Genomic DNA, 22,460 nt, shown 5'->3' with positions numbered 1-22,460 from the left:
GTAGGTGCTTAATAACTATTTAATAAGCAAATAAAAGAATCTGCCAATTGTTGATTTTTTAGTACTAAGTAAGACCTGTCATTTTTTTCTTTAAATAGGATAATACTTTTTATTTCCCTTAAACCAATTCTGAACAGATAGGACAGAGAGAATTTAGAGGTCAGAACATTCTAGAAAAGAAGTATTTATTTCTTCTATCCCTCAAAAGGTTGGAAGAAAAAATGAGAAGAAAAAAATTGAACACTTATTTCAGAGATATTTAGGATTTTTTTCTTACAAGAAGGTATATTGCTTATACAAGAGAAGGTCTGACTATTTCTCAGGGGTCTTTAAACTTTTCATTTAATTTGGTCCCCAGGTTTACATATTCTTAAGTAGGCCACTAATTTATGAGAAGTAAATCCAAAAATTTCCCACATTTTATTCAAGTAGGGACATTCTCAACAGGGAGAAATAAATGGAAAAACAATGTTCATTTCATGGTGTTTCTAAAAATCGATCAAAAGTGAGGAAAAGCAATTTTATGTGTCAAATTAGATTTCAAATGAGTAAGAATTACATGATGTACCAAAAGCTCTTTTCTAGTAGAGACTTTGTTTTATGTGTGTGTGTTAGGTATTTACAATAAGTTTGCAGGAGGCAAAATTGATTATTTCTTCTGCTCAGAGGCACTGGCCTCGCATTTCTGGAGCTTAAATGAACTTTAAAGAACATTCAAGGGTCATCTCTAAATTAGCACATTCTGATGTTTAACATTTTCTCAGTGTGGTTACTGGAAGACAAGGCTTATGGAAGGCAACAGCCTATGTTTGCTTGGGGCCCTAGCCTGGATGTGTGACTGACAATACAGATGGCTAGAAAGCATTAACAAAGCCCCCAAACCTTGAGTTTTAATTTTAAAAAGACAGATTTTGTATTTGCTTAAGAATCGGGGACTGAAAGAAGGCTTTCTGGAAGCAAAGAAACGGGGAAAGGATGTTAAAGAGAGAGAATATGGGCCAAATCGCGCAGGTCTGAAGTCACAGGACATGTTGGGAATGCTGTTATTGGGGTCTCCTGGGGTGTGGGAGAGCAGGAAATGGGGCTGGAGAGGTAGGACTCAGAATCAGAAAGGGCCTTGAGTATTAATATGAGAAATCTGAAATTTATCCTGAATGTTACGAGAAACCTTTTTTTTTCTTATTACTTAGAGCAGTTTTTATGTTTCTACATGTCCCCCTAAAATATTTGAATCTTTAAAGCAGTGTTTGGTGTGTTTTAAAAATTACTGATCTTACCTTTTGGCTGTGCTGGGTCTTCGTCGCCACGCGGGCTTTCTCTGGTTGCGGTGGGCAGGGGCTCCTCCTTGCGTTACTGGGGCTTCTCGCAGCGGGCTGCTCTGGTGGAACACAGGCCCTCGGGGCATGGGCTTCCGCGGTTCCAGCACAAGGGCCCAGGAGTTGTGGTGCACGGGCTTTTGTTGCTCCACAGAACTTGGAATCTTCCCGGACCAGGGATCGAACCCGAGTCCTCTGCACTGGCAGGCAGATTCTTGTCCCCTGTACCACCAGGGAAGCTCCTAAAGTAGTGGTTTTGAATTCCAACTTCACATTACATTCACCCAAGGTGTTGCATAAAAACAGAGATGAATATGAGCCCCCCTCCCACTCAGATTCTGACTCAGTTGGCCTGGGTATGGGAGAAGACCGTGGTAATGGTGATGGCCTGGGCACCTCTGGTCCAGCCTGGATTCTGCAGCTCATGGGTTTTATCCAGCCGACTCTCTCCGGTTGGTGCCACTGCCTGCCACCTGGAGAGGCTATTTTCCCCTCGACTTCTCCACCTCTCTCAGTTTCTTATCAAGAAAGGGGATGCTATGAGGTCATTATGTACGTGTTTTCAAAGACTGTTGTCTACAGTGAAAAGTGTCTACTGTATAATATTAACTTTAAACAGGAGGTGTTTGTTATGGTCCCAGTTTGGTTTTTAAAAAGTTCTATAACATGAGTTTTTAAGATACTACCTTGTTTCTACTTGCAATTTGTCACTTTCTTTATCCCAGTCAAGAAAAGTAAGGCTAAAAAAAAAAAAAGAAAAGAAAAGTAAGGCTTCCTTACAAAGTGAAGGCCTGTGAAAGTTGCCTGAAAACCACTAGTCTTCCTAGCTTTTGTTTTCCAGAGCTAGAGCCATTAAGGTAATTACGTGAGAAGTGTCCAAGGAAAGTGTCAAGAGAAATGAAATTATTCCTGAAGAATGGATTTCCCCAGAGCTTTGGAGGAGAGACGTTTCTGGTCCCCAGAGGAGTGCAGGCCTCATAATGCTATTGCACAGTTAGCCTACAGTATAGTGTAAACATAATGCACTTTTATGTATACTGGGAAACCGAAAAGTTTGTGAGACCTGCTTTATTGGATAGTCACTTTATTGCAGTGACCTGGAACTGAACCTGCAGTATTTGAGGCATGCCTACATTTACATATAAAAAAATTCCTGTTTCACCCATCTAATAATGTTTTAGAACATAAGACACATGAGATTCCCATATGGGAATATGCTCCCATTTGGGAACATGGTCTCATATGCTCTTCATAGACAGGCTGACTGACAGGCTTTGGTATTATTGACATTGTCAGGCTGTCTAGGTTTGAGGTGGTGACAACACAGTCTCACAATCACACAAAATCAGGAATGTCAGGAATGAGATAAGTAATCATTTGGCTATTTTGTCTTCCAGAGGTCAAGGGGAATTTTAGGTCGAAAAAATCAGAAATTGACTGTATAGCAAGACTGGAATTGACAGTGCACCTCAGTACCCAGTGTTTCCACTGTGTTAAAGTTCTAGTTTCCTGTTGGTGGGCATTTAGGCTGCTTCCCACTGTTTTGCTGCTACAAGCGGAGCTGCGCTGACAATTCCTAAGTGTGTATCTGTGCTAATGCTCGGGAGTCTGCACCAGTCTGCTCTTGCTGTCATAACAAAAGCCATAGACTGGGAGGCTTAAACAGTAGGAGCTTATTTCCTCACAGTTCTGAGGGCTGAGGAGTCCAAGATCAAGGTGCCATTCAGTTCCGTTTCTGGTGAGAGCTCGCTGCCCATCTCACAGCTGCCTTCTCGCTGTGTCCTTACCTCTCTCTCTCTTCCTCTTCTTTTCTTCCTTCTTCCTCTTTTTAAAAGGCCGAAGTCCCATCAGATTAGGGCCCCTTTTCGACCTCATTGAACCTTAATTACCTCCTAAAGCCCCTATCTCTGAAGATAGTCACAAAGGGACTAGGGCTTCACCATATGAATTTTGAGGGGACACAGGCATTCCATAGTAGAGCCGATCTGTAGGATTCACTCATAAGACTGGAATTGACTTGTTGTGTCCAAGGTAAATACATTTAAAATGTTACTTTGTGAAGTGAAAGTGAAAGTCACACAGTCGTGTCCGACTCTGCGATCCCATGGACTATAGCTTGCCAGGCCTCTGTCCATGGGATTCTCTAGGCAAGAGTACTGGAGTGGGTTGCCATTCCCTTCTCCAGGGGATCTTCCCAACACAGGGATCGAACCCAGGTCTCCTGCATTGCAGGCAGATTCCTTACCAACTGAGCTACTTGGGAAATGTTACTTTATGGTGTTGAATTTCCATCCAAAAACCTTATACCAATTATAGTCCCAGATCTCTATGTGAGTCTTGTTTTTCCCCATCTTAACTCATATTGGATATTATCCAACTGTATTTTTTGCTAATATAATAGCCTTTTAAATTTCAATTTAAAGACTTAACGGATGTTTTGGAGTGTCTTTCTATATGCTTGCTGGCCATTTGTGGTTCTTTGTCTGAAACACACGTTTGACTTCAGTTGGCTTTAGGAGCTGAGTCCACTGCTGAGACTCCTTCCCACGAAGGCGCTCACACATGGTGTCATGATGAATACAGTGCTCTCTTTCACTGGAGTTTGCCTGACTTAGGAAGGACAAGTCTATCCAGCTCCATGAAAGGTTATGTTTTTGCTGTTGTTTAGTCACTAAGTCATGTCTGATTCTTTTGCAGCCCCATGGACTGTAGTTCGCCAGGCCCCTCTGTCCATGTTACTTCCCAGGAAAGAATACTGGAGTGGGTTGCCATTTCCCTTTCCAGGGGACCTTCCTGACCCAGGGATCAATTCTGAATATAATGTAATGCTACTTACTTCTTCAACATAGAGCACACTTACCTGGAGTGATACATAAACTTCCAGTAAATGCACCTGGTTTCAACATTATAATAATCAGCAAGAAATATACTCCACAACCAGCTGCTGGATTTCCAGCGACTATGGGTACCCATGATGTCAGGAAGTTCCTGAGTGCTCATCTGGGGCTAAAGAAAGTGGAAAAGCACTCTTGAAAAGTGTTACTCTCAGGAGGGGTCTGTTTGGAATAGTGTTGACTGTCTTGAGCAGTGCCTAGCATTTAGGGCAAAGCACTCACTTGATACTTGGGCAGAGAGCAGTGAGGATGAGCCCACAGCAGCATCAGTCACCAGGGTGTGGCTTTACCCTAAAACTTGCAACTTCCACGGGAAGGGAAAATCTGTCACCTCTTCTTATTATAACAGTAATGAACGTTAACTGTTGGGTGAAAACATGGACATGTTCTTTTAAAAATGCCATGACACACCTAGTAACAATAATCACTTAGTGATATCATCCAATACAAAGTTCACAATCTAGTTCTGTGGTTGTCTCCAAGTGTCTCTTCTTGCCCTTGGTTTGTCTGAATTAGAAACTAAACGAGATCCACACATTACATATGATTGTTAAGTCTCTTGAATATCCTTTAACCCTCAAGAGCCCTCTCTCATTTTCCCGCTATGCCCATGCTGCGGAATTCAGGTAGTCCTGTGGAAAGGCTTACAATGAGGAAACACAGAGGAAGTTCAGCTTCCCCCGACACTCAGGTAATAGATTTGGGGGAAAAGATGAAAGTGGTAGTTCAGTGATGGATCGAGGAAGGACTGAGGGAGTGAGTAGGACTGAAATTCAGCCCCTGCCACGCTGTCTGCCTGGCTTTTTCTTTTTGCCCACAGTGTGTGGGGTCTTATTTCCTGACCAGGGACCAAACCTGCACCTCCTGCGTTAGGAGGCAGAGTCCTAACCACTGGACCAGCAGGGAAGCCCCTGCTGCCTGGATTTGAGGAAGAGGCTAAATGTCTGAGATGGAGAAAGGACAAAGTGGGCCCTGGGACAGGAGAAAGGTGAGAAAGCAGAGAAAGAGGATGACGGGACTGGAGAGAGAAGAGGCTGATGAAACCAGATGGACGTTCTCCTCACATCAAAGCAGAAGAGTCATCTTTTCAAAATGGAACAGATTCCCCCTGAAGAGTTACAAATTTATCTGGTTTATGCTTTTCCTTATAAATTTTCATAGTATGTATGAAGATTAGGCTTTGTCTCTCCCAGAGTCCTGCCTTTAATTTCCTGTTGTGGTTCCTCTGAATGTTTTATTATCGATTTTGTTGTCTATGAGTTAAGACAGTGTCTTTACCACTTAGTGGCTGAGGCAACTGCCCCATTCAGTCTATTTGTGGTTCTCTTAGGAGTGTATGGCTTTTTTTTTTTTTTTTTTGGGTAAATTGTAATTTTTTTATTGGAAAACAAATATACAACTTGGAATGGATTTGAGGCAAATTGTGCCATAAGCAGATTTTCTTTAAGTGGCTAAAACAAAGTTTAAAAAGCAAGTTAACAATAAAAAAAAATGTTTCTGGTATAGGACCAGCAGTACAAAAAAACAGTGTACGAGTACCTGGATAAAACATCCGTTTTGCAATAGTGCAACTTTTAAGTACATATTGTTGACTGTCCGTAGTCCACGCAGAGTTACAACTCCACACTTCAACAACAACATGCTGACAATTCCTAAAGAAAACTACTCAAAAAAAAAAAAAAAAAAAAAAGGCATAACCCAGATGTTCCCTCATTTGACCAACTCCATCTAAGTTTAGATGTGCAGAAGGGCTTAGATATATCCAGAGTAAGCCACATGCAACATGTTACTTGATCAATTTTCTAAAATAAGGTTTCAGGACAATGACAGTAAGATAAGGGAAGAAAACATGGAGGAATGAAGTCCTAATTACTATACATGCATATTTTTTTTGACAGTAGGGGGAAACCTTTTACAGATAAGTTACAAACAAAGAAAAGGCAAATAAACAATTTTGTACAAGAAATTTAACACATTCTGTACAATGTCTTCACTTTGCTGTCATCATTTGTACAAACTCTTCATAGTTTACTTGACCATCACCATCAATATCTGCTTCCCTGATCATTTCATCAACCTCTTCATCTGTTAACTTCTCTCCAAGGTTTGTCATCACATGGCGGAGCTCTGCTGCACTAATATAGCCATTACCATCCTTATCAAACACACGGAATGCTTCTCTAATTTCTTCTTCACTGTCTGTGTCTTTCATTTTTCTTGCCATCATTGTCAGAAATTCCGGGAAGTCAATTGTGCCATTACCATCAGCATCTACTTCATTAATCATGTCCTGTAACTCTGCTTCTGTGGGATTCTGCCCAAGAGACCTCATTACAGTTCCCAATTCCTTTGTTGTTATAGTTCCATCACCATCCTTGTCAAATAGTGAAAAAGCTTCTTTGAATTCTGCAATCTGCTCTTCAGTCAGTTGGTCAGCCATGCTGCAAGCGCTACCGGTCTCCGGGACGCAACCACACAACCACTCAGCTTGCTCGCTCCACTCGGACCGAGTGTATGGCTTTAAGACGTCTGCGTCCTTCTTACACTGATAATAAGAGCAAGGCAATAGGACCCAAAGTAAGGATCCTGACCCACAAGGAATGAAATGTGCAAATGTGTGTCCTTTTTCAGTGGTGTTTAAATCCTTCAGGTCTTTTCTGAAGTTCTGGGTGAGATGCATTCTAAAGCCCAAGCTCCTTGTCCTGGCCTGCGAAACAGGTTTCTGCATTCCACCTACCTCCGCAACCTCATCCCACACTGTGTTCTCCCAAGCTCTAGCCCACTGGCCCCTTTCTGGGGTTCAGGTGTGCAATCGAGGCTGCCACACTGCCCCTCCTCTGCCCCAGATCCTCAGGGAGTTGGCGCCTTCTCACCTTTCTTGTCTCTGTTCACATGTCCTCAGGATGGCTACTCTGGTCTCTTATCTAAAGGACTCCCCCCCACCCCGCAATCATTCTTGGTTCTTTTTTCTTGTTTTATCTTCATTGCACTTCTAGTGTTATCTGGTCTCTGGGTTTGATCATTAAGTGTCTTCTATGGATTAAACGTTTGTGTCCTCTCAAAATTCATATTTTGAAGGTCTGCTCTCATACCATGTGATGATATTTGGAGATGGGCTCTTTGGGAGGTAATTTTGTTGTGAGGGTGGAGCCCTCATGAATGGGATTAGTGCCCTTGTTAGAAGAAACAGGAGCGAGGTCATCTCTCTTTCTCTCGGCTATCTGAGGACACAGCAAAAAGGCAACTGTCTGTAAGTCAGAAGGAGGGCCCTCACCAGAACCGAACCATGCTGGCACCATGACCTCAGATTTCCCAGCCCAGAGCCGTGAGAAATAAATATTTGTTGTGTAGGCCCCCAAGTCTATGGAACTTCTCATAGCCCAAACTGACTACAAGGGTCTGTGCTCACCAGCTCATGAGATCCAGGAAAGCAGACCCGAGCAGGCCTTGTTTACTGCCATTTCCCCAGCCTCTAGAGCAATGTCTGAAAGGTAGTAAATACTCAGACATGACTTACTGAACGTACTGTGAATGGAGAGAAGTTCCGAGTCTCAGAAGGTCAGACGGCCCCACCGTTCCCTTTACATTTTGGTCCTTCCTGGTAATAAACTAGGCCTCCACAACTCCTCTCGGACACAGCCGACTGCCTGCACAATCATTCACCTCAAAGCCTTGGGAAGTTAATGACCCAACGGTGGCTTAGGTTCTTGAAGAAAACTGCTGGAAAACTGACAGAAAATCCAAAGAGCGTTTTGGAGATGGGAGACAAGGATTTGAGTTTTGACATGTGAAATGACAGGCATAGAAGGGGGGCTTGGGGGATGAGGACTGGCCTTCTTTCAGGTCAGGCCTTGTCCCCGTGTCTTAACCCCTGTTGTGACCCTGAAGCTTCTCAGCAAGCTTACAAAGTAAGAATTAGTATCCCCATACTTACATATGAGGAAACTGAGGCTCAAAATGGTAAAGCAAGCTTTTCAGGATCAAATAGCTGATACGTGGCAAAGCCAGGGTTCAAGCTAAGGTCACGCTGACTCCAAGCTGTGTGTGTATGTGAAGACAAGCTCTGAAGACAAGGGCAGGGGTGGGGATGGAGTGAAGCAGGTGCTGGCATTACACAGATATTAAAAGACCCATGAAAACTGGATTGAAGATCACCTCCCATGTTCCAACCATCTATTGATTTCAAATATGCTTTGGAAGCACCTGAGGCAGAACAGGCTCTGCTCTCTTGAAACAAAGGGTCTAACTCACTATCATTTTAAATATAATGTAAACAGACATGTGGTTTAGTATCCACATGGTTTATTTCTCACCATTCTCCTGACAAATGAAAATTATTTAAGAACACACTGTGTACACAGATAAGAAAAAACAAAATGTTTTAAATGATGCACAACAAAATCCAGCAGTGTAGAAGAGTGCACGTGAGCTCTTGCTCGCTGCACAGACTAAATTTAATCACTTATTTAAATAGTAATAAAAATACAGTCTTTTATGGATCTTGTACAGACTACAAAAGAGGGAAATTATTACCATATGCGATTTTTTTATTAGGCCGTTTTCTTCAATGAGCTGCACTGACAACTCCAAATATAGAAGCAGAAGGCTGTGTATTTTAAAGGAATTAATGTCGCGAGTTAGAGACTACACAGTATTACCACTGGCACTTTTCATCATGGTTTGTGCACACCCATGATCATCTTATATAACATTACATTTAAAAAATACATGTGAGTGACAATTTTATCATGTTCACACACCATGAGCTGGTTGAGGAGGCAATGCTGCAGTTCCCTCCCGTAGTGCTTTGCTGTTGGTAATAAGGACCGTTCATTGTGGTTAAAGGAAATTAGACATCAATATGGTTAAGTTGTTCAGATTCATTAAAGGCCATCAGTGGCCACCACTGGGACAGTGAGTTCTTTTGCAGTGTATATATCTTAGAGGCAAACACCATCATTGGTTAAACTTTGGTCTAAAAAGTCAGTTTCTGTGCTGAAAACTATTTTCACAAAACCGAAAGCAACTAAGCTGTTTTAATGTACTTTTTCTTCTCATTAGCATATTTATGACCAAATTCTCGGAAACCTTTGGGATGTACTCTCTTTTTAATATGTGCTCTTATTTCGATCTCACCCACTTAAGATCACCACCTAATAGGCTTTAAAGTGGGGGTGAGAATTTCACCAGGGAAACCCTTTGCTCCTTGGGAATGTTCAGCTGCTGGGCAGTGATCTAGAACCGCGACAGTGCAGAGCTGGACTCGACAAGAACACTCAGGAAGCTGTTGTGCTGTGAGTGTCATTTCAGAGAATCTTTCCAAACTGTGCACATAATTCACAGTTATGTGAATGGCACAGTGGTACTATTGCTATGTGTTGAAGAGGGCCAGTATATGATGTTCTCTTCCATGTTATCTGTTTGCTAGAAAGTACTTTGGGTCAAGGTCATTATGACTAGTGCCCTGGGACATTCTGTAGTCTCTAAGAATGTCTGTGGCCTGTAAACAGATTCTAGTCGGTGATCTTCCATGTGAGTATCTGTTTCATGAGGACAGTCTGAGCCAGAATCACAGAAATCCAAAAACATTTCTGGAGGACAATCCTGGCAGTGCCACTGAACACCCTGGATAGGTTCTGCTCCACATTTATCACACTTGAAACTCGCATGTTGCACAAATCCACTTTCAGCTTGCCTTTGCTGAAGTTTTTCTGTGTTGTTGTTTTTTTAACTTTAATAACTCTAATATTCCTTATATTCAGGGAAATTCCCATGTTGTTGTTGTTTAGCGGCTGAGTCATGTCCGACTCTTTGAGACCCCAGGGACTGTAGCCCGCCAGTCTCCTCTGTTCATGGGATTTCCCAGGGAAGAATACTGGAGTGGGTCTGTTTCCTCCTTCAGGGGATCTGCTCGACCCATGGATCAAAGCCACGTTTCCTGCACTGGCAGGTGGATTCTTTACTGCTGAGCCGCCCTGGAAGCCCCCACTTCCTGTATGTAGTAGGAATATTGTCTCCGTCTGATGCCTCCTCAGCAGCAGTGTTTATAGGCCTATGGAGACGGGGTCGGTCATCATCTTCTCCCACATACAGTGGTGGCTCATGGGCAGCCATGAAATGGAAGGTTTAAAGAGGTGCTTTGCAAAGGGTGCTGTCGTCTGCTTGTTGAGGACTCTTAGAGAATGTGTATCCTTCAGTGTTCTGCTTGGGACTGGAAGGCCAGATTTAGTTAGTTGTTTTTTTTTTTTTAGTTTAGTTTTATGAAATCCTTCTGCACTCAGCTGGCAACCTATCTGGCTGTTCTGTTGCCCCGTTCATCTGCTCTCTTCTGCTAGCGTCGAGACTCTCCTTCCTCAGGAGGGTATTTCAGGAGTAATCGTTCAACCTTCTTCTGGTCTTCAGCAGTCCACAATTGGTTAAATGTATCATCACACAGGTGTCCTCTTATCATCTGAGGACGACAGTTTGAACCTTCTGGACCATCACTCAAAGGTAATATAGAGTATGAGAGGGACTCCCAATCCTTCCTAGGATCTAAGGGACATTTTGGTCTAGCAGGTAAACCTACTTTATCAAAAACTAGTTTAACTCTCCTAGTATGTCTTTTATGATTTAAAAATTCTCTTTCAAAGTTCCCAAGGCTATTGATTAATTGGTCCCATACAATCTGAGGTGCCTGAAGAACTCTCAGTGGACATGGAAGCCCTATACCAGCCTTCTTCTGGAGTTTTCCCACACATCCAATGGGATTTTTAAGTGCTTCTCTCTGATGTCTGCCCAAACTTTCCAGGTCCTGAACTGCTTGGGCACGCGGCACCTTGAGAACAGCAATCGTCTGTAACAATCTCTGATAATTTTCATGTGGCGCTGAGCACTGCAGGCCTCTCTGGCCACTGTGATTGCCCTCCGGCCCCACCTGGCACCGGCTCGGGAAGCCGCCCCAGAGAAGCTCGGCAGAAGCTCCGGGGCACCTTCCCTGGTATTTTTACACAATAGGGACCTCTATAAATTATAGCTGTTTGGCCCTTCAACTGCAAATGAAACAAAGACCATCACTGGGCCATCAATAATCTCCCCCGTGTAGAGGAAGTGGACATATATGCAGCAGAAAGATGCCTGAAATTTTAGAATTTGATTGTTTCTCGAGTAATCTTTTTACTTGACAGAGTTAAATGTAAGTGCTGTTGCACTTACATTGTCTCAGCCTATTTTGAAAATGAGATAATGCATCTTCAGGGTAGGAGAGAGAATTGTCCCTCCTGACACATTTTACACAGTGATAACAGAGCTCTGTGGGGAAAGGATGAGCCAGGAGAGAGAAGCTGCTTAGAGCCGCTGCTTTCTTTCCAAATTGCGCTGCAGAGTAGTAAACTATCAAAGCCACACACAGCTCCCATTTCCATCGACATGATAGAAGACGACTTGAAGGCCAAAGCAGCCTGGGCTCCGTCACAAAGGAGGGCTCTTTTCATATCCGGATGGAGCTCTGTAATCCTCTGCAGACTCCCAGCATCACTTACTGGGTTGGAAGTTGACTATTTGTCTGGCTCTTGTGTTTCCTTCACTATTAGTCCGAGCCACAGTAAGAGGAACTTACCATCAACCTTGTTGATGGATGCTACAGAGGGAAAATTTAAAGGGGTTGGCTGTGGAATGAAAGCTCCTGGTTGAATAATGTTCCAACACATAGGAAAAAAGTTGGTCTTTGAGTGATAGATCCATCCTAGATTTTTACACGGCAGAGAGAAGCTAGGTGCATGTTGTGCTTTTCTTTGCTGAAAAAAGTTCACAAATGGGGCTTGATATGTGTGTGTGTGTGTGTGTGTGTAATAGTTTATGGTGAACAGTGATCTCCAAAGAAGATTTAGCAGGACCCAGGGACGAGGCTTGCTCACTCAAGAGCTTTTGTGCAGCAGAGTTTTATTAAAGTGGAAAAGGGACAGAGAAAGCTTCTGACATAGACATCAGAAGGGGGACGGAGTGTCCCCCTTGCTAGTTTTAGCAAGCTGTTTTATGTCTGTTAGGAAAGGTATTAATCAGATAGGAGAGACACCTCAAGGCTGAAGGAGTTTCACCAGGCCCCTCCCACGAGGCGTTTTTGAGGTAGGATGGCATGAGGTATGTCATCCCCCAGCCGTAAAACAATTGATATGAACACTGGTTTGTTGAGCTATTATCAGCCCAAGGTTTGAGAAAAGAAAAAAAAAATAATTTTAGGTGGAACCATTTTGAAGAAAGGCAAGTTCCTAAGCAAATACATAGTTTCATTTACACAGCTTAAGAAAAACATTTCCATGGGTAGTTTGTTTCTTCCTGCCACTTAAGGGAGGGATAAAAAAATGTCTGACACTTGCAGCCTGTTTCCTCTGTTGGGAGACCCCTGGCCTCTCTGCCTGTTACCCTCATGTGTGTGAGTCCAGCTCACCTGGAAGCCAAACCCCACCCCTCTGCCTCCCTGCTGAAGGAAGGACGGAGCATGGTGTTAAGGAGAGCTATCAGAACAGATGAAAGGAGACACATGTGAAGAGGCAAATAGTAATAAAACCATCTTGGGCGTCAGCATCCTAAGATGCTCCTGGTACCCATTGCTGGCCTGCTCTTCCTATAACATGGTAAAGACATCTTAACATGTTAAAGAAAAGCCACTCCTCTCCAGAGTAGTTTTACATCTTTAAATCAGAAATTTGAGAACTAGGGAAGACGCAGTAAATTCTAAATCCAATGTTTCCTAAACTCTGGGCAGAGCAAAGCCATCTGTGAAGCCTGGCGTGGACTCTGCCTCTAGTGGGTGGGATCTCTCTGTTTAACAGTCTCTCTGCTGGGTCTTGAACTTGGGCAGATGTGGGGCCCTGATTAATGCAAATCTGCATTTTAGAGAGGAGGAAATTGAGGTCCACAGAAGGGACCCGAGAGCCTCTGGGCACGGCAGAACCAGGACTGAACTCAGTTCCAAAGCACATCAAAACCCAATCAAGCTACGTTTCCTTTGTCAGTAGGCACAAATCTTGTATTGTGGGCTTTAGGGCCACAGATCTGAAGATTCGGTTGTTCAGAGTAGAAGGCAATTTGGATCAATTGTCCTGTTCAGTCTGTACCAGGAAGCTCTTTACTGAGCTCCAGACACCCTAGAAAAAATACCATCACCCAGCTCTGAAAACGCCTGATTAGCATGTCAGCTGGGGCTGCTTAAACTTTATCTTTAGGTTATCTCTCTATTTAATACCTCGGGGCTCTGTTCTGTTGATCGCTGAGTCTGACTCACTGCTGATGTTTTTGAGCAATTGACTATTACTTCAGGTAAATGGGGGATCCAGAGGGAAGAAGGTGTTTGTGGTCCTGCAATTTCCTGGCATATTACCCATCTGGGAGATGGTTTAGGAGTCTACTGGAGAAGATATTCTCAAAAATACAGCCCAGCAGCACACTTTTTGTGAAAATTGACACCTAACTTAATTCAGGCGAAATCCAGAAGAGCTAGAATGTAGAGCTTCCTTGCCTGAAGTTGTGGAGCCAGTATGAGTGGGTTTGACCTTGGCAAAAAAGCAAAGAAAGTCTGATCCTGTCTTAAAGGGGCCCCTTTGGGTCAACTCAATGATTATTTGCAACCTGTGTTGGAGAAACAGTTGTAGACTCAGTTCTATTAACATTTTTCTGCCTCAGATGTTAATTTAAGGTAGAGATACTCATTCCTTTTGGTTGTTGTTGTTTAAACCTATGGTTTTTGCATTTATCCTAAATAGAGTCAGAAAAGAATCTCCAAACTTACAAAACTCAGTTGATATTAATGTATTTTTGCACATAGATACATGCCATTTGTTTTGAGGAGGGGTTAAGAGGCTGTTCTCAAGTCGAAGTTTTAAAACACGTGGGTTTGAAACCTATGGACCTGCTAGTGGTAAATAAAGAGTAAAGTAATAGAGCTGATCAAGCCTCCTGTTTACACAGTACTTTTGCCTCTCACGGGGACAGTGGCATTTCTTAAAGAGTGATTTGCGGGGTGGGGTGGATGGGTGGACCTTAAAAAGTGCCCCCCACACACTGACACTCTAAATTCAGACAAAATGGTCTGTTCTCTTTATGGATCAGTGCTGAGGCTCTCCTTGGCAATTCAGTTAATTCCTGAGAGAGGGAACACACAGACTTTAACTACATTGAGTCTGTTTCTCCAGGTGGAAAATGCTTGGCTCTGGGAGGTAGTGTTTGTTCAGTTCTATTTTGTTCCTGGTAGAGATACAAAGCCCGTGGCATATGATCTCAGCTAATCCTCTAACAACTCAAAAGTTCGATAGGATTATCACTGCTTCACAGATTAACCCCAGGCATGGGGATGTGAACAAATTGCTGAGTTGTACAGGTAGAATGTGGAGTTGTCTTAGCCCAGGTTGTATAACAAAACACTACAAGCTGGGTGGCTTAATCAACAGACATTTATTTCTCACAGGCCTGGAGGCTGGAAACCCAAAATCAAGGTGGCAGTAGATTGGGTTCCTGACATGGGTCTACTTCCTGGTTCCTACATATCTGTCTTCCAACTGTGTCCTTACATGCCTGGGAAAGAGAGAGAGAGTTCTGGTCTCTCTCCTTATAAGAACTCTGATCTCATCATGGGGGCCCCATCCTCATGACCTCATTAAACTTAATTGTCTCCCAAATGCCCCACCTCCAAATGCCAACCCACTGGGAGTTACAGCTTCAATATATAAACTTAGAAGGGAGACAGTCAGTCCACAGGAGATGTCCTTACTTCCTGCCCTCTGGTTGAGCCTTGGCAGGGACTGAAGAAGTGCTGTAAAAAGGACCAGATGGGTAGGGATCTGAGAACACTGGTGTTGCAATTAAGAGGCCCCTGACATTGGGAGACTTGTTCCCAGGGGCAAGATGTAGCCTTGAGAATGAGAGACCGTCTGTAGGGAAGAAAGAACATTTCTTTTCTTCCTTTTTCCTTTGTAACCCTAACTTGTAGCATGTAAATTTGACACCAGGATGTACACACTCACACAGTACATACATTCACACTCATCTATCTATGGAGAGAGATACAGAGGAATAGAATAGGATTAGAGTCTATAACATTAGTTAATTCTGGAAGGTGAAATTCTAAGTTATTTGATCTTTTTTTCATTTATCTGTAGTGTTTACTTTTCTAAAATGACCTGTTTATTATTTGTGTATATGTAAAATTGATATTCCAAATCCTCCCAATATATCTTTTCACGATTTAAGTTCTTGTTCAAAGGTCACTTGTGTTGTGTCTGGGTATTTCAAAACAATAGGTTGTAAATTCAGGCATTTAGTGTTAACCCTTATTTTTCTTCCCACCATACTGATATATTTGCTGTTGGTGGTGGTTTGCTTTTTGTGTAAGACTGACTGGTTGTTTTAATATCCTATAGCTGCAATCTGAGTGATTAAGTGTTTTTCTGAGCTCTCCTCAAGGCTTTCAACAGCATGAGATTTTGTGCCCTTACAGTTATGAGACAGAAGTGAAGACCATTTGTTGTTGTTCATTTGCCAAGTCGTGTCTGACTCTTCATGACTCCCTGGACTACAGCACGCCAGGTTTCCCTGTCCCTCACCACCTCCCAGAGCTTGCTCAAACTCCTGTCCATCGAGTCGGTGATGCCATCCAGCCATCTCATCCTCTGTTGTCCCCTCCTCCTCCTGCCCTCAATCCTTCCCAGCATCAGGGTCTTTTCCAATGAGTCGGCTCTTCACATCCGGTGGCCTAAGTATTTCAGCTTTAGCTTCAGCATCAGTCCTTCCAATGAGTATTCAGGGTTGATTTCCTTTAAGATTAACTGGTTTGATCTCCTTGCAGTCCAAGGGACTCTTGAGTCTTATCCAGCACCACAGTTTAAAGACCTTTGATGAAATGGAAAAAGGTAAAGTTAGGAAAACTGAGCCCGCTGGGCTGCCCACCAATCCCCACCCCACAGATGAGTGACTTTGTTACCTTTTCAAAGAAGAGTCAATTTTTGATTCATGAACATTTTAAAAATAAACATTAAATGAAGCTAGTCTTATTTTTTTGCCAGTATGGTTTGGGAACAAAGATTAAAATAAACAAATAGGACAAGGAAAGCCTTTAATTATTCTTTGTAACATTTAAAGCTTAAACAAACTGGCTTAGTATCAGTGGGAGCTAAAACTAATTAGAAACCAAAATTATATTTGCTTCATCAATATTAAAATAAATCCAAGGGAAAACGAAGAGGCTCTTTTGTCATTAAGTTTAATTTGATGTAACAGTCTTAGTTCTTACTGTTTGCAACTGTGGGGGTTTTCTTTAAAAGAATGTCTGAGCATGTATTTTGTAAAACATCAACAATTTGCTGAGTTATGTATAGAAGGTAGATGATTCAAAGGGGAGGGAGGGAAGAGAAGGCTTCAGAATAGGCAGGTGAGGTGAGGTCTTTTTTTTTTATTATTATTATTATTTTTTTTCCAGTGGGTTTTGTCATACATTGATATGAATCAGCCATGGATTTACATGTATTCCCAATCCCGATCCCCCCTCCCACCTCCCTCTCCACCCGATTCCTCTGGGTCTTCCCAGTGCACCAGGCCGGAGCACTTGTCTCGTGCATCCCACCTGGGCTGGTGATCTGTTTCACCATAGATAGTATACATGCTGTTCTTTTGAAATATCCCACCCTCACATTCTCCCACAAAGTTCAAAAGTCTGTTCTGTATTTCTGTGTCTCTTTTTCTGTTCTGCATATAGGGTTATCGTTATCACCTTTCTAAATTCCATATACATGTGTCAGTATGCTGTAATGTTCTTTATCTTTCTGGCTTACTTCACTCTGTATGAGGGGCTCCAGCTTCATCCATCTCATTAGGACTGGTTCAAATGAATTCTTTTTAATGGCTGAGTAATATTCCATGGTGTATATGTACCACAGCTTCCTTATCCATTCTTCTGCTGATGGGCATCTAGGTTGCTTCCATGTCCTGGCTATTACAAACAGTGCTGCGATGAACATTGGGGTGCACGTGTCTCTTTCAGATCTGGTTTCCTCAGTGTGTATGCCCAGAAGTGGGATTGCTGGGTCATATGGCAGTTCTATGTCCAGTTTTTTAAGAAATCTCCACACTGTTTTCCATAGCGGCTGTACTAGTTTGCATTCCCAGAGGTGAGGTCTTAATAGCAGCTCAAGACCTGCATGGTGGGTAGGATGACTGAGAAGGGGGAGGAGCCAGATGTCTGCAGGGGCCCCCAGGGCAAGGTTCCTCTCTTCTGTCCTCCACTGTGTTGCTGGGTGGCGTTCTCAACTCCCCCAGGGCTGGCTTGGAGAGGGCAAGGCTGTTGTGGAGCTGTATTTTCTCTGGCAAGAGCAGGGAGCAGGGAGAATCCTACAGAACGTGAGATAGCCTCTTCTAGAAGAACTGGAGCAAGTGGGGTGGCCATTGCACAGTTGGACGGCACCCCATGAGACCTGAGACGTTTGCTGATCTGATCAAGTCTGGGCCACACGAGCCCGAGCCTTGGCATATAATGCGTCCCCGGCTCAGCACGCCCTGTGACCTGCTGCTGCGTGCGGGAAGGAGCCCTTGGGCAGAACCAACCTCTGCTGACAGTTTGGTCCATGCCAGGCCCTGTATTAAGTCAGAGGTGTTCATGCATTTTCTCACGCAAGATTCACAACAACCTTCAGGAGCAGAAATGAGTCCCCCCGTTTTTTAATAATACAACTTATCAATTTATTTACCTCATTCTCTGTTGGGCGTACCTCTCTTTTCATTGTGCAAAAATACACATAGAATTTTTTTACTTTTAATCATTTTTAAGTATACAGTTTAATAAATCACATACATTCACATTGTTATGCCACCACCATCCTCCCAAACCGAAATGGTACCCATGAGAGAAAACCTTCCCCTCCCTCTGCCCCCAGCCCCTGGCAGTCACCGTTCAACTTTCTGTCTCTATCATCTCCATATTCTAGTACTCTCATATAAGTGGAATGATACAATGCTTGTGTTTTTGTGTCTGACTTATTTCGCTTAGCATTGTATTTTCAAGTTTCACCCATATTGTGATATTCTTATTTTATTTTTAATTTTATTATTTTTTATTGCAATATCATTGACATAACATTGTATAAATCTAAAGTGGACAATGTGATAAACAGTATCCCCATTTTATAGACTGGGGATCTGATGTTTACACTGAATAACTTGCTCAGGGCTGTAAGGGGAATAAGTGCAGAGTTCAGTTCGGTTGCTCAGTCGTGTCCGGCTCTTTGCAACCCCATGGACTGCAGCACGCCAGGCTTCCCTGTTCATCACCAACTCCCAGAACCTAATCAAACTCATGTCTATTGAGTCGGTGATGCCATCCAACCATCTCATCCTCTGTCGTCCCCTTCTCCTACCTTCAATCTTTCCCAGCATCAGGGTCTTTTCCAATGAGTCAGTTCTTCACATCAGGTGGCCAAAGTATTGGAGTTTTAGGTTCAGCATCAATCCTTCTAATGAACACTCAGGACTGATCTCCTTTAGGATGGACTGATTGGATCTCCTTGCAGTTCAAGGGACTGTCAAGAGTCTTCTCCAACACCACAGTTCAAAAGCATCAATTCTTTGGCGCTCAGCTTTCTTTATAGTCCAACTCTCGCATCCATACATGACTACTGGAAAAACCATAGCTTTGATAGACAGAACTTTGTTGGTAAAGTAATGTCTCTGCTTTTTAGTATGCTGTCTAGGTTGGTCATAACTTTTCTTCCAAGGAGCAAGTGTCTTTTAATTTCATGGCTGCAGAGGAAGAATTCAGATCTGATGTCGCATACTGGGACCCCTGCTCTTAAGCATCCTTGACACAAGTGTTCTTCCACATGCAGACCATAGCCTGCTACATCAGACTCACCTTGCACACCTAAAAAATGTAGCTCTCTGGGCCCCACCCTGGTCCTCTGCTGTGCCTAGTCCCTCAGTTGTGTATCTTTGATGAGCTGCAGCCCACCAGACTCCTCTGTAAGTGCGCTTCTCCAGGCAAGAATCCTGGAGCAGGGTGCCATGCCTTCCTTCAGCAACCCAGTCCTACTAAATGATACTCTTTGTATTTTTAACTAGCTCCTGAGTCGCTTCTTATGTAAACCTAAAATTTGAGAATCCCGTCAATCCTTTTTATTGAAAACACAGCTTAGAAATGATGGTGGTGGAAAGAAAGAAGGCATAATAATGAACTCAACACTAGATGATTTCACTAGAAGGAACAAATGAGTGAGCAAGACTCCTGGAGTTCTTAAGCCTGTATTTTCTGTGGGGTCTCCTGGAACGATTTCCAGTGTCCACCCCTATCTCCTTTGTGGCCTCATGACTTCTCCTTTCATGAGGCAAAAAGATAAATCTCTTGTACTTACGCTATATTTTTCATTCCCATTTTTATAGATCATGTCAACATGTATTATGTATGAAAAACAAGCCAGCTTATCATCAGTGCAGTGAAAATGTAGCGTTCTGGTTAATGGCATAAGAAAGGGAAGATCCTGATGATGAGCTGAGAGGCTGGCAAACCAATGCACAGCATAGCCAGAAGAGACATCATGTTTAGTGTGGGCCTGAAAGCTCACCTTCAGAAAGACTTTCACCTTGAAATCTGGTGATGTGTGCAACAGATGTTTTAATTTACCTAAGATAATTTGCATAATCAATTTAACATGTGGCTTATCAAACCTGCCAAAGAGCAGGTGACAATATGGAATTAATATGATTACTAATTTGACACATCATTGAGATTAATTTGACCTTTCTTGCTCTCAGAATACCCAGAGGTCTTTACAGACAAGGATAACGTGTTGCGAGCTGCCATGTGTAGCAACCTGAAACCCACCACCCAGCCTCAGAAATAAAGCAGCCACTTGGCTCAGTCTGGCCGCAGGCTTCAGCTCCTTTTCTTTCAGTCTCTTTTAAGTCGAAAAGAAGGTAATGAGTGAATGTTGTAGGAGGCATCTGACTCTGAGTGCTCATGACTTTATGAAAAGAAATTGATTTATCTTCCCTCTAATACCATAAATGGTACTACCTTCTCCCTGGTCTGTGGATTTATCCTTGGTCCCAGACTTAAAGAAATGTCACCTTTGAGAATCCATGGTGAGGATACACTTAAATTTTTAAGTCTAGAGAATCAAAATAAGGGATTAAAATGATTCATTGGTTTGGTTGCAGTAGTAAATTATTGGAAATAATAGAAAAGTTTATCAATAGAGTATTGGTTAAATAAAATATGCCAATAGAATGTATACAACCATGCAAGTGATGTGGGAAAAGTTATATTTAATAACACAAAAACATGTTAGTGATGTAAGATGTGAATGGATCATTTTGTAAAATAATATATGCACTATCATTTTATTTTTGTAAGGAAAATTGTATATATATATGTATATGAAAATATAAATACCAATATGTTAATCCTGGTTATATCTGTCCATGGTTATATCAATACATGGTAGGATACAGTGTTAATATCTTAGGCTGTCTTCTTTTTTGTGTTTCATCCTTTTTTCTATATTCTGTTCTGTGGCAGTGATGTCCACCATTCTGTCTTCTGGGTCACTTATCTGTTCTTCTGCCTCAATTACTCTGCTATTGATTCCTTCTAGTGTATGGTTCTTCTCTGTTGGTTTGTTCTTTCGGTCTTCCAGGTCTTCGGTAAATACTCCTTGCAACTTCATCCTGGATCATCATCACTATCATTATTCTGAATTCCTCTTCTGGAAGGTTGCCTATCTCCACTTCATTTAGTTGCTTTTCTGGGATTTTGTCTTGTCCCGTCCTCTGGGACATAACCTTTCATTAGGGGACATAGGCTTTTCATTTTGATTAACTTTCTGTGATGTGATTTTCGTTCTGGTGGCTGCAGGATTGTAGCCATTCTTGCTTCTTCTGTCTGCTCTCTGGTGGAGGAGGCTAAGAGACTTGTGTAAGCTTCCTGATGGGAAGGACTGATGCTGGGTAGCACTGGGTCTTGCTCTGGTGGGCAGAGCCATGCTCCAATAAAACTTTAATCTGATTGTCCGCTGATGGATGAGGCTGTGCTCCCTCTCTGTTAGTTTTTTGGCCTGAAGTGACCCAGCCCTGGAGTCTGCAGGCTCGATGGTAGGACGAATGGTGACCTCCAAGAGGGCTTACACCAACGGGCACCGCCCAGGACTACTGCTGCCCGTGCCCCCAGCCCCGCGGCTAGCCTCTACAGACCTGCAGCCTCCACAGGAGAACCTCCAACACGAGCAGGTAGGTCTGCTTCAGTCTCCTGTGAGGTCACTGCTCCTTTCCTCTGGGTCCTGGTGCATGCAAGATTCTGTGTGCCCTCTAAGAGTGCAGCCTCTGTTTCCCCCAGGCCTGTGGAAGTCCTGTAATCAAAGCTTACTGGCCTTCAAGGTCCAGATTCCCTGGGGATTCCTAGTCACTTTGTTGGATCTCTAGGCTGGGAAGCCTGATACGGGGCTCAGAACCTTCACAACAGTGGGAGAACTTCTTTGATATCATTGTTCTCCAGTTTGTGGGTTGCCTACCCAGCAAGTATGCGATTTGATTTTATCATGACTGTGCTCCTCCTACCGTCTCACTGCAGCTTCTCCTTTGTCTTTGGATGTGGGGTATCTTTTTGGTGGAGGAAGGTATCCAGTATACTTCCTCCTGTCAATGACTGGTCAACAGCTAGTTGCGAGTTTGGTGCTCTCAGGAGATGAGTACATTCCTTCTACTCCATCATCTTGAACCTGTTTCAAAATAGAATTGTTTTCTTTGTATTATTGGTTTGTCAGATATCTTAGTTAATAATACTTTATCGCATTCTGCGGCTTGTCTTTGCATTTTCTTCATGGTGTCTTTTGATGATCAGAAATGTTTAATTTTAATGAAGTTCAATTTATCAGTTTTTCTTTTATGGTTAGTTCTTTCTGTAACCTAAGAATTATTTGTCTATCTCAAGGTTTCAAGGATATTTTTCCATGTTTTCTTCTATATGCTTTAGAGTTTTAACTTTCATGTCTATGTCTGGGATCCATCTCAAATGAAGTTTTGTGTATGTATGGTATGAGGTAGGAATCAAATTAGGGTTTTTTTTTTCCCCATACAGATATCCAGTTGTTTCAGCAACTCACATCTTTAAACTGATAGAATGTGCCTTTATCCCTTTCTTTGTTCACCATACAAAAAGCATTCTAATTCAAGCCTGAAATCTTGTGATATTTCATGCAAAGAAACTGTATGTGGGGTATATAGGAACAGTTTCTTTTTC

At 42.7% G+C, this 22,460-nt stretch overlaps 2 protein-coding genes and 1 pseudogene across 4 annotated transcripts in view; 1 reads left to right on the top strand and 2 right to left on the bottom strand.

Annotated features, from left to right (window-relative positions):
• Nucleotides 1-22,460, top strand: part of CRHBP (corticotropin releasing hormone binding protein) — a 61,907-nt gene that overhangs the window by 4,746 nt on the left and 34,701 nt on the right. The window lies entirely within an intron of this gene.
• Nucleotides 5,879-6,714, bottom strand: LOC133066749 (calmodulin-1). The gene has a single exon (XM_061158130.1). It carries the CDS (start codon nucleotides 6,648-6,650, stop codon nucleotides 6,201-6,203), a length of 450 nt encoding a protein of 149 aa, XP_061014113.1. The 5' UTR covers nucleotides 6,651-6,714; the 3' UTR covers nucleotides 5,879-6,200.
• LOC133067125 (ZZ-type zinc finger-containing protein 3-like) lies at nucleotides 9,624-17,801 on the bottom strand (annotated as a pseudogene).

The sequence above is a fragment of the Dama dama genome, chromosome 12 (assembly GCF_033118175.1).
Source record: "Dama dama isolate Ldn47 chromosome 12, ASM3311817v1, whole genome shotgun sequence".
Lineage (NCBI taxonomy): Eukaryota > Metazoa > Chordata > Mammalia > Artiodactyla > Cervidae > Dama > Dama dama.
The sequence above is the reverse complement of the archived record's forward strand: the minus strand, read 5'-3'. Positions and strand labels throughout refer to the sequence as shown.

What these genes read in the sequence shown, in the direction of transcription:
- LOC133066749 (XM_061158130.1), bottom strand. Translation starts at nt 6,650, where the DNA reads ATGGCTGACCAACTGACTGAAGAGCAGATTGCAGAATTCAAAGAAGCT.